We start from the raw sequence: 17,763 nt of genomic DNA on the forward strand, positions 1-17,763 counted from the left end.
GGTAAGGAGTTGTCTCCGGGCTGAAGTTATCACGGCCGGAGGCCTATTACGGTAGCGGGCCGGCAGTGTAGAAGGTGATATGTGATTTGGGGAAGTGCCGTACAAGACCACCGGGGAAAAGAACTGATAGTTTGTTTGGGTTATTATTATTATGGTTAATGTTGATATATATATATATATATATATATATATACAGTATATATATTTATAATTTTGTAAATAAAGGCTGCTATGGCCAGTTATACCCCAAATAAGCAAGTGTGGTCTCGTTCTTATAGTTAAGAGGGCAGAAGATGGGTTGGGGTGTAATAAAGGGGTAGCAGTCAATTACCTAGGGTGGTGTACCTCTTATCTGCACTGGTCAAGTAAATTCCAGTATATGTATTTTATTTTTTACCAAAAACACGTAGCAGAATACATATTGGCCTACATTTCTGAAGAAATTTGATTTTATTGGATATGTTTTATAACAGAAAGAAGAAAATATATATTATTTATCTATACACAAAATAGAATATAAATACTGTTCTACATCCACAAAATTACCGCAATCATCAATCTTCACTGACTCGGAAAAATTACCCCTTTCATGGACATCCACATTTGCTAGTACTGTATATCTTAAAACAAGGCTAAAAGATCCCAATAAATCCAAATGATGGATCTCCTCAGCAAACAATATAAACAGAAAACATCGAGTCATTTCTTACTTTGCCAGTTTTCCAGAAGCGGGGATTACTCATATTGGGAAATGTTTCAGGCACATAGTCTGGGCCAAGAAGAGTGGAAACTTTGTAAAGATGAAGATGTGACCGGTTAACACAAAGCACGCTGATTAAATAAAGTTTAGTTGGATTTTCATTCTTCTCATTAAAGTGGATATTGGTTCCGTCCCTGTAATGAACATTCCTCACATATTTGTGCAGCTTTTCATGGAAGACAGAAATACACACATTATTATATACAGTTATACAAAGTCTGAGATAAAATACAAAGTGGTCAGATTCAATGTACTAGTTGGCTATTCTATAAATGTGAATAGAAATGAAGGAATCAGGAGAATCACGCATTGTTTATTTTTTAATTATCGTGCCATGTCTCCATATACATCTCTCTGATATGAAAAGAATCCTCCAACCCACTAATCCTGAGAATCAACCATTTGTTTTATTTTCAGATTGGATAATTTTGTATATATATATATATATATATATATATAGATCTATATGGATATATCTATATAGATCTATATATAGATAGATATCTCTCTCTCTGTCATCTCTGGCAGGTGCTAGAATGCAGTCCATTTAAGTGCCAATTCTTTCTTGGAACCAGCCCATTGGGAGTGTCCTCTTGCTGTGCATTCTGGGAGAGGGTACTTAAGGTGCTGACGTCACGTCCTTCGGGGGTTCCGGTCCAGAAGTGCTTTCTGGACCATTTGGTCCTCCTGACCAGCCCCCAGGGCTCTCATGGCCTGGGGTGCGGATCCACCCAGTTCCGAGTCTCGGGGCTGGCTGGCCCGAGGCAAAGTAACTGAAAGGAGGATTCGGAAAGGTGGTCCAGTGCCGTCTCGGTTTGTGGACAGGCCTAGCAACTGGAGAAGCATCAAGGGGAGGACTCTTCGAGAGAAGGCCACGCAAAGGCTGGCTTCTCAGAGGGAGCCTGGAGGCTTAGTTGAAAGACCCCAAGGGAATCTGACCTCATATGGTATTGCCAGACCGGCTGCAAGATACTGGTAGTGTATGAGGGTTCTCTAAGTTTGTCTATATCTTTCAGTTATTTAAGTGTTCTACAACAAGTCTGTGGCAGAGACTTTATTCAAGTGTCCTATAGCAAGTCTGTGGCAGAGATTTCACTTTGAGCACTCTATCGGCTGCTAGGCCTAGTGAGAGAAGGACTATCCGATAAGGGTGAGGATCCAGTTGTGAATGCCTATTCTCTTGATTTTCTAATGTGAGATACTCTTTTCTACTTGACCAAGTTCCAAGAGTACCTGGACTTTCTACCTAAACCCTCTAACCCTACTTTGAGAGACTGTGTTTCGTTTATTCTTCTTTGCAAATAAAAATCCCTATAATGGATCTGGTGTCAGTCTCTGCAGTTCTTGGGCCATCTACCTCAGGAAACCCCTAGACATTCACGAGGTCAAGAAGGTAACAGTAAGCCCAATCAAATCAGCCGCTCCTTCGGGAGTCAGTGCTACATATACATACATATACATATACACACACACATATATATATATATATATATATATATATATATATATATATATATATATATATGTAGCACTAACCCCCGAAGGAGCTGCTGGTTTTGTTTTTTGTTTTGTTTGGGCCTGCACTTTGCTAATGAACCCCCCTTTTTACTTGATTCAGTCCCCTTTAAACAGCTGTGGTGCAATATGAATATGTAATGAAATGGTGAGAGATAACCCCACAATACAATATAATATACCTGTATTATTACCAGGATACCCGATGGCTCTACCTGCTGGGAGAAAAACAATACTCCACACAATTGAGGTACTTAACCATAGATATACCTTACTGTAAATTAGGATAAACAGGTGGTTACAATAATTGTACTGTCACTCTAACGTAAAGCAACAGGACAATGAATCAGCACAATAATTATACCAGGTGAAACTACAAGGGAGCTCCCCCTACTTTAAAAGCTAGTTGCAAGATCTTGTTAATAGTACACAGTCTTTAATCTTCATTTCTTCTGCTAGCTATGATGGCCTTTTATAATTTGTAATCCAAATGGTAAAGAGGTTAGGCTGAACTTAAAAGTGATCCTGTCACTATCTCTGAGACTACAAATCCCAGCGAACACTGTATATGAGTTTATCTGAATGCAAATGTGTAACAAAAATGTGGGCTGCAGCCCGCTCACCAACTGGATCTCAAGTCCCGTTCAACAGCTCTGGTCTGTTGCACTGTAGTTTGCTGCAATGCCAGATGACTCCACTGGGTGAGCCGGGTCCTATCATGCCCCCGGGAAGTGTCTCTGGATCTCTCCCGATCCGGTCACCGTGTCTCTCACATTGTCAGATGACTGGCAATGTCTGTCACTCCAGCGCTCTGCAATGGCTGTAGGCCGCTCCTCCTTAAGACCTCCTCGCGGGTCCTCACAGTCAGACTATCCGTACGGAAGAGGCCTAAAATGGCCACTTGGGCCCCTTTTATAATCTACCCAGCATGTTCTGTCTGTTCTGTTCCAGGTGACCATGGGTAGGGCACCTGGCATTCTGGGTAGGCATAGGTCAAATAAAAGGAACATAATCATAGTCACTTCTTATGATGCTTTCCAATGTTCAAGAAAGAAAAATCCAAGTCCATTTCTTGATATTGGCCGCTAGATGGTGCCAAATACTAAGTCATGATAATGTCCATAGACTTACATTATAATAAATTTAACATAGGATCAGTAGGCAGAGATGTCAGTGCCACACATATAGATATATCTATAAATATAAAAAAAAAAAAAAAAAAAAATATATATATATATATATATATATATATATATATATATATATACTCTGCATTTAGTATAGACTAGATATTCAGAAAAGAGTCTATATTCAGTCCAGTCCATGCCCCACACTATAATATAAGGCTGCTGCTTTCATGGCGGCCGTATATAGTATATATGAATGGAGATTATGCAAGTAGTTAGTGTCAGTGTAGTACGTATAATACAATTCAAAGTATATAGTGCAATCAGTGTTGTAAATATAATACAGTTCAGAGTATACAGTACAGTCAGTGTAGCATATATAATACAGTGGAGAGTATATAGTGCAGTCAGTGTAATATAATATATAAATTGCTAGCACTTGAACTGCTGCCTTTTCAGTTAATAGATTTGGCCCCTCTTCCGTGAGTTTGTGGAATGTGTGGTTCCTCAGTGGCAGGTTCCCAAACGCCACTTTTTCTCATGGAAGGAGATTCCAGCCCTCTACCGGCATGTGGAAGGCAATGTCTTGGCCTCGCCGGACAGGGCAGTATGTGGTAAGGTGTATATTGCCACTGACTCATGGTCCAGCAGGCATGGACAGGGACATTACCTATCTTTCACGGCGCATTGGGTGACTCTTCTGGCAGCTGGGAAGGATGCAGGACACCACGCCTCAAAAATGCTACTACTGGTGATTCTGACACACCTCTCTCCTCCACCCGCCCCTCTTCTTCTTTCTCCATAGCCTCTTCCTGTGCTTTGTCCTCGAAACCAATGGTGCTCCGTAGGCGTTCAAGAGGCTACGCAAGTACCCATGCAAGATGATGCCATGCGGTGCTTGCTCTGGTGTGCTTGGGGGACAGGAGCCACACTGGGACAGAGATTCTGTCAGCTCTGCAGGGGCAGGCTGAGAGGTGGTTGACGCCATGCCAGCTTAAGCCAGGCATGGTGGTTTGCGACAATGGCACCAACCTCCTCTCCACCCTCCGACAGGGACAACTGACCCATGTGCCCTGTTTGGCTCACGTCCTTAACTTGGTGGTGCAGTGGTTCTTGGGCAGGTAGCTGTGCTTACAGGATGTCCTGAGGCAGGCCAGGAAAGTCTGTGTGCATTTCCGCCGGTCATATGCCAATGCTCGGCTGGCTGACCTCCAAAAAGAATTTAACCTGTCCAAGAGCCGCCTAATCTGTGACATGCCCACCAGGCGGAACTCAACGTTGCCCATGCTGCAGCGGCTGCACATGCAGCAGAGGGCCATCAATGAGTACCTGTGCAACTACAGCACCAGGACAGTGTCAGGGGGGCTCGGGTTTTTTTCTTCATGCCAGTGGGCCATGAACAGGGATGCATGCACTGTCCTGTCACCATTTGAGGAGGCCACGAGGATGGTGAGCAGTGACAGTGCATCAGTGACACTGTCCCTCTTGTCCACCTGTTGGAGTACACGCTGCGTGGAATAATGGACAGGGCACTTGAGGCAGAACAGAAGCAGGAAGAGGAGGACTTCCTTACCTCTCAAGACCCCCTTTATCCTGCTGGCCCATCAATCACACAGGAGGAGGAGGATTGTGTCAGCATGGAGGTGGAGCCTAGCACTCAGCATCAGCAGCAGTCTTTAAGGGATCATTTACAGTCCTAACAAACCCATGGACTTGTATGTGGCTGGGAGGTGGTGGCTGCGGATTATGTCGTCCTTAGTGACCCAGAGGACTCCGGACCGAATGCCTCAGCTAACCTCCGCTGCATGGCCTCCCTGATCCGGCAAAGCCTGTGGAAGAATCCTTGTATTCATTGGATCAAGGAGAGGGATCATTACTGGCTGGCAACCCTCCTTGATCCACGTTACAACGGTAAGGTTGTGGACCTTATCTTGCCATCGCAGAGGGAGCGGAGGATGAAACATCTTTGGGAGGCCTTGCAGAAAGGTCTGTACAATGCGTTCCCAGAGACTGGGAGGTTACAAATTTCTGGTCCTGGACAACGTGTTGCTGAGGCTTCGGTCAGTCACAGAAGGAGCGGTGGAGAAGGTGGCCGTCTGACTGATGCGTTCAGACAATTTTTTAGTCTGCAGCCCCAAGGTATGATCGGTTCCAGCAACCATCGCCAGCGTCTCATTTACATGGTACAGGAATCCTAAGGGGCAAGATCTGAATTGGACACCTTTCCCACACCTTTCTTTCAGAACGCATCATTCAGTGCTGCTGGGGGCTTTGTAACCGATCACAGGGTGTGCCTGTCCACCGACTCAGTTGATCGACTGACCTTCATAAAAATGAATCAGTCTTGGATAACCACCGGCTACCAAGCACCTGATGCTGATGTAACCGAATAATTTTTTTAAAAATGTCAGATCCCTTCAAGACTGCCTATGCTGATGCTGAGTGACTATCCTGTTATGCTGAGTGACTATCCTCTTCCTTGATCATGCTGATAGCTTGTAAGAACATTTTTGGTTCTGGGCACCGCCACCAGTGGCTAAGGCCCAATTTTTCTGCCCCTGTTTAACAGGGGCGTGTAATTACAATTTTTGATGCAATGCTTTGCAACAGGGCTCATTCCTGCGCTCCAACTAGAGTATCTGTGAGGGGTTGCAGTGTTGTGGCACCAGCACCAAAGGCCCAATTTTTCTACCACTGTTCAACAATGGCATGTAATTACAATTCTTGATATAATAGTTCACAGCAGGGTGCTCCAGCGCCCACCAAGATTAACTGTGAGGGCTTACAGTGTTGTGGCAACACCAACACCTAAGGTCCAAATTTCTGCAGAGCATATAGGACAGGCCTATATTTTCAAATATCCAACTTACAAACGACTCCTATTTGCAAATGGAAGGAGACAACAGGAAGTGAAATGAAATCTGCCCCTAGGAAGGGAAATTCTCTCCTGTAAGCCCTTGTACACATGGTCGGACATTACGACAACAAAATCCGTCGGATTTTTTCTGATGGATTTTGTCCGAAACTGGTGTTGCATACACACGGTCGGACAAAGTTGTCAGAAAATCCGATCGCTCAGAACGCAATGACGTTCGTTTGTTGCGACGGGACTACGTTGCGGCTAGTAGCCAATAGCTTTGGTTTCATAATTTGATCTGAGCATGCGTGGCACTTTGTCCGACCGGAATTCTCTACAAACGATCAGACAAAGTCCGATAGGATCATGTTGACGGAAAATTTCAAAGTTGTCAGAAAATCCGATCGCTCAGAACGCAATGACGTTCGTTTGTTGCGACGGGACTACGTTGCGGCTAGTAGCCAATAGCTTTGGTTTCATAATTTGATCTGAGCATGCGTGGCACTTTGTCCGACCGGAATTCTCTACAAACGATCAGACAAAGTCCGATAGGATCATGTTGACGGAAAATTTTATATCCAGCTCTCAAACTTTGTTGGTCGGACATTCCGATGGAAAAAGTAAGATGTAGCCCACACACGGTCGGATTATCCGACAACATGGTCCGATCGAAATTTAGTTTCCCATGACGGGACGCTGCCCCGATACGAAATGAGTGTATGGAGTACTGGCTAGGGTTCAGGTGAAGGTTGCAGAGAAGTATCCTCATGTGCTTCATGAATTGGTCGGTGTTTAGGGGCTTGACAGGAAAGGGTAGAAGGGCAGAATGATGCAGAATGAAATGGTCTTTGCAGTGGACCAACTGGCGTTTGCGTAGCGCTTGGCCTGCAGGGCTGCTACAAGTGAATTCTCCGGGTCGTGAGAACCCTTAGAAGGCCAGGCACATGGCTGCTTGTAGGACCATACTAGGGAGGAGACCGAATGGCGATGTAGCCAGGATGGTTGACATACCCCTAAAGATGTCTCCTGTTATGGGTAGGTGTTTGGCGCTGACCACTGGTTGGAGCCTCTGAGTGCCACATAGAATGGCCTGTATTGCGTGAGACGTAAATAAGGAGGGTTTTGTGGGGTCCCAAAGGGACAAGAAATGTTGGATACTGCCTAGGTATAGCCGAATGGTGTTGTGGGATAGAGTTAGCTTAGCATGACAGTGTGAAATGAAGGCCAGTATCTGTTTGATACTAGACGTTTCTTTGGAGTGATGAGTGAGGAACTTGTTGAAGGCCCTCCAGGCTGTCTGGTAGGCCTTGAGGGTGTTGCGGGAAAGTGAGGAGTTGATAACCCGAGTTGCTGTCTGCAGATGTTGAGCTAGTCCAGGGTCAATTGAGACCAGGCCGGGATAGTGGCTGATACAGGATCGGCTCCGGGCATCTGTTCAAAAAATGATATGTAGTTAAAACGGGAGAGTGCATCTGCAGCAAGATTGCGCTTGACCGGAACAAATGAACTATAAATATTAAACTGAAACTGTAATGACAGCTGTACCATCCTACGCAGGAAGGACATGATTGCAAGAGATTTGCCTTTATTTATAATTTCTGCTGTGGCAAGGTTATCGGTAGTGAAGGCCACGGTTTGCCCGGTCCAGCTATGGCCTCAGAGCTGTGCGGCTGCCACTATAGGGTAAAGTTCGAAGAGGGAAGATGCATTGGTGAAACCGGGTATAGCTAGTATCTGTGGCGGCCAGGGAGCTGCAAACCAGAGATGGCCAAAAATTGTCGTGAAGTCTGTGGACGCCGCTGCGTCTGTCACTACCTGGGGTGACAGGGAAGACACGGTGGGAATGAATAATGATATACCGTTCCAGGTGGAAAGGAACTCCTCCCACATTGAGAGGTCCACTACTGCTGCGTTGTTGAGACGGGATGTTGTGTACAGGAAAGGTACACTAGTAGGCGGGACACAAAGGAGCAACCCTGTGGTGCGCATGGCAAAATTGAGCATCCCAAGAAGGGATTGCAGTTGCTTTTTGGTGCACCCTCTGGTGCTGGTGAAGTCACGGAGGACCGCCCTGGTGCAGGTCAGTTTGTATATATATATATATATATATATATATATATATATATATATATATATATATATATATATACACACACACATACACTGAAGCAGGAAGCAATATACATTGGCCCGGAAGTGAATCTGTACACAGGAACATAGTTGCCAACTGTCCCGAATTTCCCAGGACGATCCCGGGATTAGGATCCTTATCCCGAATTTATTTTGTCCCGGGAAATGTTCCGGTAAATTTGGTTTGTCCACGATAATTTCGCCGCCGGCCGCTAGCAGTCCACGGCCGGCGGAGAAATTGTCTCCTCCGGCCGCCATTTTAAAGAAGACCAGAAGCTGGTCTATAGAGATGCTGCGGCGCCGCACACCCCCGCTGCTAGTGTCTATGGAAGATGGGCGGCACCGCAGTTCAAACTGTCTTTCCGCGAGGCAACGACAGTCACGGCGTCCGGAGGATCTGTCGGGGGCCAGTCAGCGTGAGTCTGGAGATGTCGGGGGCCAGTCAGAGTGAGTCTGGAGATGTCGGGGGCCAATCAGAGTCTGGAGGATCTGTCGGGGGGGGCAGTCAGAGTCTGGAGTATCTGTCAGGGGCCAGTCAGAGTCTGGAGGATCTGTCGGGGGGCCAGTCAGAGTCTGGAGGATCTGTCGGGGGGCCAGTCAGAGTCTGGAGGATCTGTCGGGGGGCCAGTCAGAGTCTGAAGGATCTGTCGGGGGGCCAGTCAGAGTCTGGAGGATCTGTCGGAGGGCCAGTCTGGATGTCAGGGGGGCACCAGATGTTAGGAGGACTGATGGGGACACCAGATGTAAGGAGAGGCTCCGCTGATGGAGACACAGATGTGAGGAAGGCTGCTCTGATGGGGCACCTGATGTAAGGAGGGACTCTGCTGGGGGCACCTGATGTAATCTGGTGGCAGGCAATATGGCTAGTGACGCGCTCATGGCTCCCACTGATTCGGCATTATGGTGAGTTGAATGATTTCATTTTATATTACAATGTAATAATAGAAATAATGCGCTTCAATCATCCTGACACCATAACAATCATGGATGATTGAAGCGCTAACACCAGGTATTTGGAGTATCTTTATCTGCTGATTGTCAAACTCTGGAAAACACATATTGCTATTGTGGTGTAGGACCGGGGGCTGCTGTCCCTCCATCCCTCCCTCCCCCCCCCCTTTCCCTCTCCCTCTCCATCCCGCATTCATCTCAGACTCTAACCACAACCTTTCGAGCCACGCCCATGTAAGCCACACCCACTATTTTACGTAAACCACGCCAATATTATACCGAGGCGTGCTGCGTGCGTCGCATTTTCACCTTTCCCTGTGCCATGCCTATATCTGCATACCCCGCCCCCTAATTATAATACAACTCCGCCTACTGCCAAAAAAGTGTCCCGAATTTTTTTTTTACAATGTTGCCAACTATGCAGGAAGTAGGTGTGTGTTTTGAGGCCAAATCATTTAGACATACACACATGACCCAGACAAACACCACCCTATGTAAATATAAATAAAAAATTATCCTATTTCGCAAATAAGGATCATCTCTTCCTCAGAGAACAGTGAGCGGGGCATGGTGGTGGGAAGAAATTAGTAGCAGTACAAGCAACTTCCTGTAGGGGCGTGATATCATTCCTGTGTGCTGTCCCAGCACAGGTGCATACCTCCACGCACACAGCAGTTGCGCATCTCACATACACAGCGGTCACGTATCTAGCTGTAAGAACCCAATTTTTATGGAAATGAATAGGAAAGCAGATGCAGATTTCCAGGACTGGACCAACCAATGTTTCTAGTGAAAGGCAACTGGTGTTTTCTATTAAACAAGGTCTAAATTTGCCATTGACATGTATCACAGTTGAACTTAGGAATGTGTCTTTGCAAAGTTAAACTAAATGAAATCCTTTCAGATTTTTTGCTTGGGGATAGAGTGCAGAGGGATTAGAAGTCTTGTCAGTTTTTGGGGATGTCTGCACCCCCTGGTAGGGTGAAGATAACTCACAAATTTTGCCGGTTTCTCCTTCAAATGTATTCACTTCCTGTCACAAACAGGAAGCGAGGGTAAAACCCTACCAATGTCTTTCCTTGGGGACACACAGGTCAATCGAATTAGTGTCCCCATTAGGCAAATTGCACTCTAGCACTTTGCTGTGCACACCCCAAATTATTAGGTATCTTGAACTTTGGAGTTTATTTACTTAATGCAAATCCACTTTGCACTGCAATTGCACTTGGAAGTGCAATTTCTGGAGATCCAAGGGGGACATGCAAGGAGAAATAAAAAAACATCATCTTTGCTTCTACATGATTGGATGATAAAATCACCAGTGCTTCCCCTCAGATTTGCAGTGAGTACACTTGTATTGCAGAAAGGATTTGCCTTTAATAAACCCCAAAATACCTAATAATTTGGGGTGTACATGACAAAGTGCTAGAGTGCAATTTGCCTAATGGGGACATTAGTTAGGTTGACCTGTGTGCCCCCATGGAAAGACATTGGTAGGGTTTTACCCTCACTTCCTGTTTGGCTATGTGACAGGAAGTGAAGCCCAACCTAATAGACAAGCAGGTTTCTAATACTCATTTGTTAACCAGTGTGCTAAAATGGAAAATTGAATACTTACCACTCTGTAGTTTTTCTTTCCTGGTTCCTATCCATGGCAGCATACACACAATCCATGCATATTCTACCATGAAGGCACCAGGAAAGTAGCTTTTATGCCGCGTACACACGACCGGACTTTTCGATGGACTAGGTCCAACGGAATGAATCCGTCAGATATTACAATCGTATATGGACTCCAGCGGACTTTTTTTCTTCAAAAGTCAGTCGGACCTAGAAATAAAACATGTTTCAAATCTTTCCGATGGACTCGAGTCCGGTCGAAAAATACGTTCGTCTGTATGCTAGTCCGACGGATGAAAACCGTTGTTAGGGCAGCTATTGGCTACTGGCTATGAACTTCCTTATTCTAGTCCGGTTGTACGTCATCACGTTCAAATCCATCGGACTTTGGTGTGCTTGTGTGTGGCCAAGTCCGTTTGTTTGGAAAGTCTGTCGGGAAGACCGTCGGACCTGGTCCATCCAAAAGTCCGGTTGTTTGTACGCGGCATTAGACAAATCACACCTTTGTTTGTTTTGCCATGCCAATCAGCCTAGTTAAGCTGCAGGTGGAAAATATGTTGCATGAAAATTGTTTGGGGGGTGTAAAATCCATTACTTGGATTGAGCATGCATCTGCAAAACAAATTATTAACAAAACTCATGAAACATAAAAATTTTCTACAAATTGTATTGGTCAACAAAACAGGATCTAAAGGGTGTTTTTTTTTGTTTGTTTTTTGGCAGGGGCAAGATATAATTTAATATTATTTGATTTATGGTTATTTTTAATACAGCTTGAGCTATAAAAGCTGAGTTGTTGAGTAGTTGAGTTTATTATTTATTCCTCCAGGATCTGGCTTCCCGATTCAAGCAGCTTCCGGTCTGGGAACCCCGTGTCAGCAACCTCAAGTACAACCAGCGGCTGCACCTATTCTGGTCGCAGTCGCAGCCAGACATTCACTACAACTACCAGCTCCGTCCCGTTTCTCTGAGGACTCCAAGGCCTGCAGGGGGTTCCTCAGCCAATGCACTATTCATTTTTTACTCCAACCCCAAAATGTCCTGTCAGATCAGATGAAGGTAGCGCATATTATATCCCTCCTGTCCAGCAAGGCGTTAGCCTGAACTTCCCCTCTGTGGGAACTGAATGATCCAGTGGTTTCTAGCCTGTCTGATTTCTTGAAACTTTTTCAGAATATCTTCGAGGAACTGGGTCGTGTCTCCTCAGCGGCCAGCACCCTTTCACATCTCCTTCAAGAGTCTGCTTCTGTGGGACAGTACGCTTTTCATTTTCGTACTTTGGCTGCTGAGCTGAGCTGGAATAATAGGGCTTAGTTGCAACATTTTTACATGACCTCTCTGATAGAGTGAAGAGTGAATTAGCAGGAAGAACTATCCCTGCTGATTTGGACGGTGTCATCACCATGTGTACCTAGATCGATATTAGCTTTCAGGAGAGGACCCTGGAAAAAAGATGCCAGCACTCCCCATTCTTTAGGCAGCCTGAGTTCCTTGTGCCCTCTCTTCGACCTGAGGAGCACCTTCTTCCAGCTGAGGAACCTATGCAGCTGGGCTGGACCAAGTTATCCCCTGAACAACACGCAAGGCGCAGAACTCTGCTCTATTGTGAGTCCAAAGGTCATTTTCGTGGCACTTGCTCTCTTCGTCCGGAAAAACGCTTGTATCTAATACATCTGGAAGGTGGGGTATTGGACCCTGAAATATCACCTTCACCTTCTTGTCATCTTCTTTCTGTGTTCCTTTATGTCAGCGCTTCCTCTTATTTGGTCTTAGCATATCTGGATTCCAGAGCCGCTGGCAATTTCATGGACTGGGGAACTGCATCTTCCATGAGATTTACCCTTTTGCCCCTCACAACGCCATTGGTGGTCTTGGCGATTGATGGCACTGTTCTCCCAGGGGGCCCTATCTGCTTCCAGACCCTCCCTGTTAAGATGTCGGTAGGGACACTTCACCAGGAGTGGATATCCTTCCTTATCTTACCTAAGGCCTCATATCCTATTTTAGGTCTTCCTTGGTTATGGCTCCATTCTCCAAACGTTGATTGGACTGCTGGACAGATCCTGGCTTGGGGTTCCTCCTGTTCCTCCTCCTGCCTACTCAAAGTTGCCCCAAAAGGGAAACTTCCTGTTGCCACCTTCCCAGTATCTTCTGCTCTTCCCGCTGCATATAGCGATTTCTGGGATGTGTCCTGCAATAGTCGGGCTAATGCACTCTCTAGGTCATGTGGCACTCTGGATGAGGAGCCCACCTGTGAACTTGAGCCGATCATTCACTCCAGTTTGCATAACCATTTACCTCTCCCTGTCCCTTGGACACACAGCCAGGCTAACTTGTCCACCAGTTTCACAGTCGCTACACCCTGCGATGCGATTGTGGTAGTTGCTGCACCTGGCGATGCTATTCAGTCGGCCTCTGCACCAGTTATGCCAGTCCAGCCTATGCCCAGTGAGCTTCCTGCTTTTTCTTATTCAGAAACTTATGTAACCTGGCCTCAACCTACTACTACTACTACATCCATTCAAATCTGTCTAAGATGCTCAATCCATCCTTTGTATAGACTGCCTCATTTTTTCAGAGCTCTCTGCATTCTGCTTGTGTTTCAGCTATCCAGCTTGACACGTCACCTTCTAACCAACCTGGTCTCAGGGATCCACTGACCTCTGCCCTGTGCTGGATGTCCAGCTCATCTTTAAGGGTCTAGGGGACCCTGCTAAGACTCCTGATGGTCTTCTCATGCCCTTACCCATTCCTAAAAAGCCTTTAGTCCTCAATAAGTCCTCTCCCTACCTTCGTGTCGGTCTGTGAGGATAATCTAAAGTATGAGGTTAGTCAAGTTCTGGATTCCGTGAAGGAATTTCATTCTTCAGTACCTCGTACGTTGGAAAGGGTTTGGTCCTGAGGAGAGGTCTTGGATCACTGCATCTGAGATCTTTGAGCCTCGTCTGTTGAGAAGGTTGCATCTAAAGTTTCCCTTTAAGGCTGGACCCAGGTGGGGGAGGGGAGGCCTCGTAAGAGGGGGGGGGGTACTGTCATGGTTATGCAGTAATGTTTTTCTGTCAGCTGACCTCTCCATGTGTTCAGATTAAGAGGCCAACCACTCTCACCTGGCTGCTTAAGTAATCTCTTCTCAAAGCATGGCTCCACCCCAGCCCATATCAAGGATCTCTATTTTAAACTGTGCACTGCAAGCCAGCTCTGCTGATCAATATTGTGTGATTTGGCTTCCGTGTGCTCGTTGCTCTGTGTCTTACGTCTGATCCAGTTTACTGATCTTGGCTTGTCTGCAACTCCTCTTTAAGTGTTTTTGGGATCTCAAATCTGTGTAAGACTATCTAGGCTGCCTAGCTTTGTGGGTTTTGGTTTTATCTTGATGTAATTGATTGATAAAGATTTTATGGGCACAATTAATTATTTCCCATGATGCTTAACTATACTGCAGAGAGCATGACCATCATGGGAAATGTAGTTCCAAAACATCTGGGGTGCCAAGGTTCACCATCACTGCTCTATATGGTTGCGATGTGAAGGCACAACCAACCCCACTTGTTACTTCTATCCAAAATCTGCAAAAGAGACACCAGATTTTATCTAGAAATTTTTTTTAATCTTGGCCTGAGTGTACTATAATTGCCTCAGTTTGCAGTGCCGACTTGGAACTATTGTCGTGTGCTTGGTTCAATTTGCAACCCCACAAATGTGGAAAAAACATCTAAAAATCCCTATATACATTGATCTGTGTGATCTTGTTGAAAATCCCCCCATGTGCTTCCCTGGGTGAAAGATACTGGAGCTCTGCAGGAGATCTGACATACCTTTCAAATATGTGTGAGTATATACAGTTGTGCTCATAAGTTTACATACCCTGGCCGAATTTTTGATTTCTTGGACATTTTTCAGAGAATATGAATGATAACACAAAAACTTTTCTTTCACTCATGGATAGTGTTTGGCTGAAGCCATTTATTATCAATCAAATGTGTTTAATTTAAATCACAATCACAACAGAAACTACCCAAATGACCCTGATCAAAAGTTTACATACCCCAGTTCTTAATACCATGTATTGCCCCCCTTAAACATCAATGACAGCTTGAAGTCTTTTGTGGTATTTGTGGATGAGGCTCTTTATCTTCTCAGATGGTAAAACTTCCCATTGCTCTTGGCAAAAAGCCTCCAGTTCCAGAAAAGCCTGGAGCTGCATGAGTGAAATGAGGTAAGCAGAAGGCTGGCATGAAAGGGTTAACAGGGGACCATCTATTGGTGGTTGTTTGGTTAGCCTGGATTGGGTAAGGGGCAGTCAGGGGAGGGGGCCGGAGTTAATGTGAGGGGACGTCCCCTTCCTTCCTTCAACACAACATGGGGAGAATTTTAGGAGGCTGTGTGTGTTCCAGGTCTGTGCGGCAATTGTAACCCAGAACTGGCAATGGCAGACTTTGACAACCTTCTAGCGCGGTTAAGGTTGGAGGTGGCGGCACGGTCCCCGGGGTGGCTGGAGGAGACTCTAGGGAAGGTACTGGGAATGGTGGCAGAAGGTCCTGGCCTCCGGAGCATTTCTCGCCCAACTCCACTCCCAGGGCACAGCAGCAGGAGCGGAGCTCTGTACGGGCTCCATCGGGTGGACCGGCAAAAAAGGTGGCCAGAAATACTAGGGGCAGCCGGGCCAGCGTATCTCCAGGCGGGCGGGCAGCAACACAAGGAGGCCAGGATAACATGGTGGGGGGCTCAACCATGCCTACACATCGGGAACAGGTGGGGGCGGGCCCGGACTCCACCCACCGAGGCATCTCGGGCAGGACAAGCCATCAACGGGGGAGATCTGACCTTGCGGTGGCCAAGCCTTTTACCCCCATGGCCAGGCCACCCCAGGGGTCAAAATCTGCAGCCCAGGAGGAGTCACAACCAGTGGAGGCATCTAGCAGGGCTGAGGTGGACCACACCAGTCCACGCAAAGCGGCAAGGAAATCAGCGGATGGGTATGCAGCCAGGAAGAGTGTGCAGGCAGCTGCTGGTCCTTCGGCATCCAGTGCAAGACCACCTGGAGGGCTTTCGGAGGAGGAGGAAGATGTTGCTGGTCAGAGGTTTGAAGGAGAACTGACGGGGTCCGAGGACTATCTACCTTTGAGGCAAGCTCCAGCGGGAGAGACGAGGAGGTTGGCTGGTGGGTTCGCCCCCGTGCAGCCCGGTAAGTCACGTTTACTTTTAACTGCAGTGGGGGAAGTGTTTGACAGTGGGGTGGCAGTATGTGGGGGTAGGGGGGTAACCCAGCTGGGGGCAGCGGGCGGGCATGCAAGTCCAGGTGAGGCTGCGCCAGCGGCGGGCGTGGGTCAAAGTCCTAGAGCGGAGGTGGACAACAGCATGTTGGGTTTTCTGGCGGGGATAAAAATTAGTTAGCAGGTTCGAGAAGAACGACAGGGCTCTCGCCAGCCCGGCAGCAGCCTGGGTTCCACCTCCAGGGGGGTTGGGAGTGACCTCAGGGCCCGGGGTGGGAACAAATATGACCACACCGGCAGCGGACACTTTAGTAGGGGTTGGCGCGGTGCCGGAACAGCCGGCTCCACCCAAGACCACAGGCGTCAGTGATGCCGCAAACAAGCAAGACATCTTCCGTTTGGCGGATTCTGCAAAATGCGAGGTGTATGTTTGTTTCGAGGGGCCGTTGGGTGCGCATCTGAAGCCAGAAGTGCAAGAGAAGATATGGAAAATGGGGAATACGTAGAGATATTTTCCTTTCTGCCGCTTGAGAAGTTCAACCTGGATAGGGTGAAGCCCGATGATTCCAAAAAAGAAAATGAAGAAAAAAGGAGGTATAGATTGATCCATTGATTGATTGATTGATTGACACTGGCCATGATTGCAAGCGTTTGCAATCATGGCCAGTGTCACTGGTGAAAAGAACGCTGAGCATTGTTCAGCTCTTTTTTGCTACATGGATTCAGTCGGAGAGGCATATAGAGTATACGGGGGCACAGCCTGGTTGAGATACAATGAACAATTTAGGCAACGGAGGGCAGTGCGGCCGTAATTGAGGTGGGATCATAAAGACATCAGTCTTTGGATGCGGCTCATGACATCGGCGAGGGCTCCGGGTCAGTTTTTTCAAGGGGGGGCCGGTGGACCTTCTTCCTCAGGACAACCAGCCAATAAGAAAAAGGGGACGTGTTGGCAGTACAATGAGGGGTCCTGCAGGTTTGGAACCTCATGCCGGTACAAGCATGAGTGTTCAGGTTGCGGGGGGACTCACCCCCGTCCTGCTTTAAACAAGGTAAGGGACGTGCCGGAGATGCTGCGCACAAGAGGGAGGACGCCGGTGAGAGTGGAAAGGATGCAACCGTTTCTCGTTAGATACCCGGATAAGACAGCGCCGCGTTTGCTTGAGACAGGTTTTGATGAAGGTTTTAGGATTCCAGGTAAGTTGGAGACGGTTCCTCCGGTGTCGCGCAATTTGAAATCAGCAATGATACATCCGGGCGTAGTTTCAACGAAACTGTGTAAGGAAGTTGAATTGGGGAGTATGGCCAGCCCTTTCCCAGCCCTTCCGATTCCGGATTTGGTGGTCTTCCCATTGGGGGTGGTGCCAAAGGAGGAACCTAACAAATTCAGGCTAATTCACCACCTATCCTTTCCAAAAGGGGGGTTGGTTAACGATGCCATTAGGCCAGAGGATTGTACGGTCAGCTACACTTCATTTGACGTGGCAGTAGGCTGGGTTCACCGGGGAGCACTGATGGCAAAGACCGACATCGAATCGGCTTTCTGACTGCTCCCGGTTCATTCGGAAAGTTTTCAGCTCTTAGGGTGTC

General features: G+C 46.9%; 1 protein-coding gene across 1 annotated transcript in view; it reads right to left on the reverse strand.

The window, feature by feature from the left end:
• LOC143995846 (vomeronasal type-2 receptor 26-like) overlaps positions 1-17,763 on the reverse strand; it is a 101,117-nt gene that overhangs the window by 10,164 nt on the left and 73,190 nt on the right. The window contains exon 4 of the mRNA XM_077490564.1: positions 711-926. Coding sequence (XP_077346690.1) covers positions 711-926 — 216 coding nt within the window. The remainder of the gene's footprint in view (positions 1-710; positions 927-17,763) is intronic.

The sequence above is a fragment of the Lithobates pipiens genome, unplaced genomic scaffold (assembly GCF_037356315.1).
Source record: "Lithobates pipiens isolate NorthernLeopardFrog02 unplaced genomic scaffold, aLitPip1_a1.2 Scaffold_19, whole genome shotgun sequence".
Classification (NCBI taxonomy): Eukaryota; Metazoa; Chordata; class Amphibia; order Anura; family Ranidae; genus Lithobates; species Lithobates pipiens.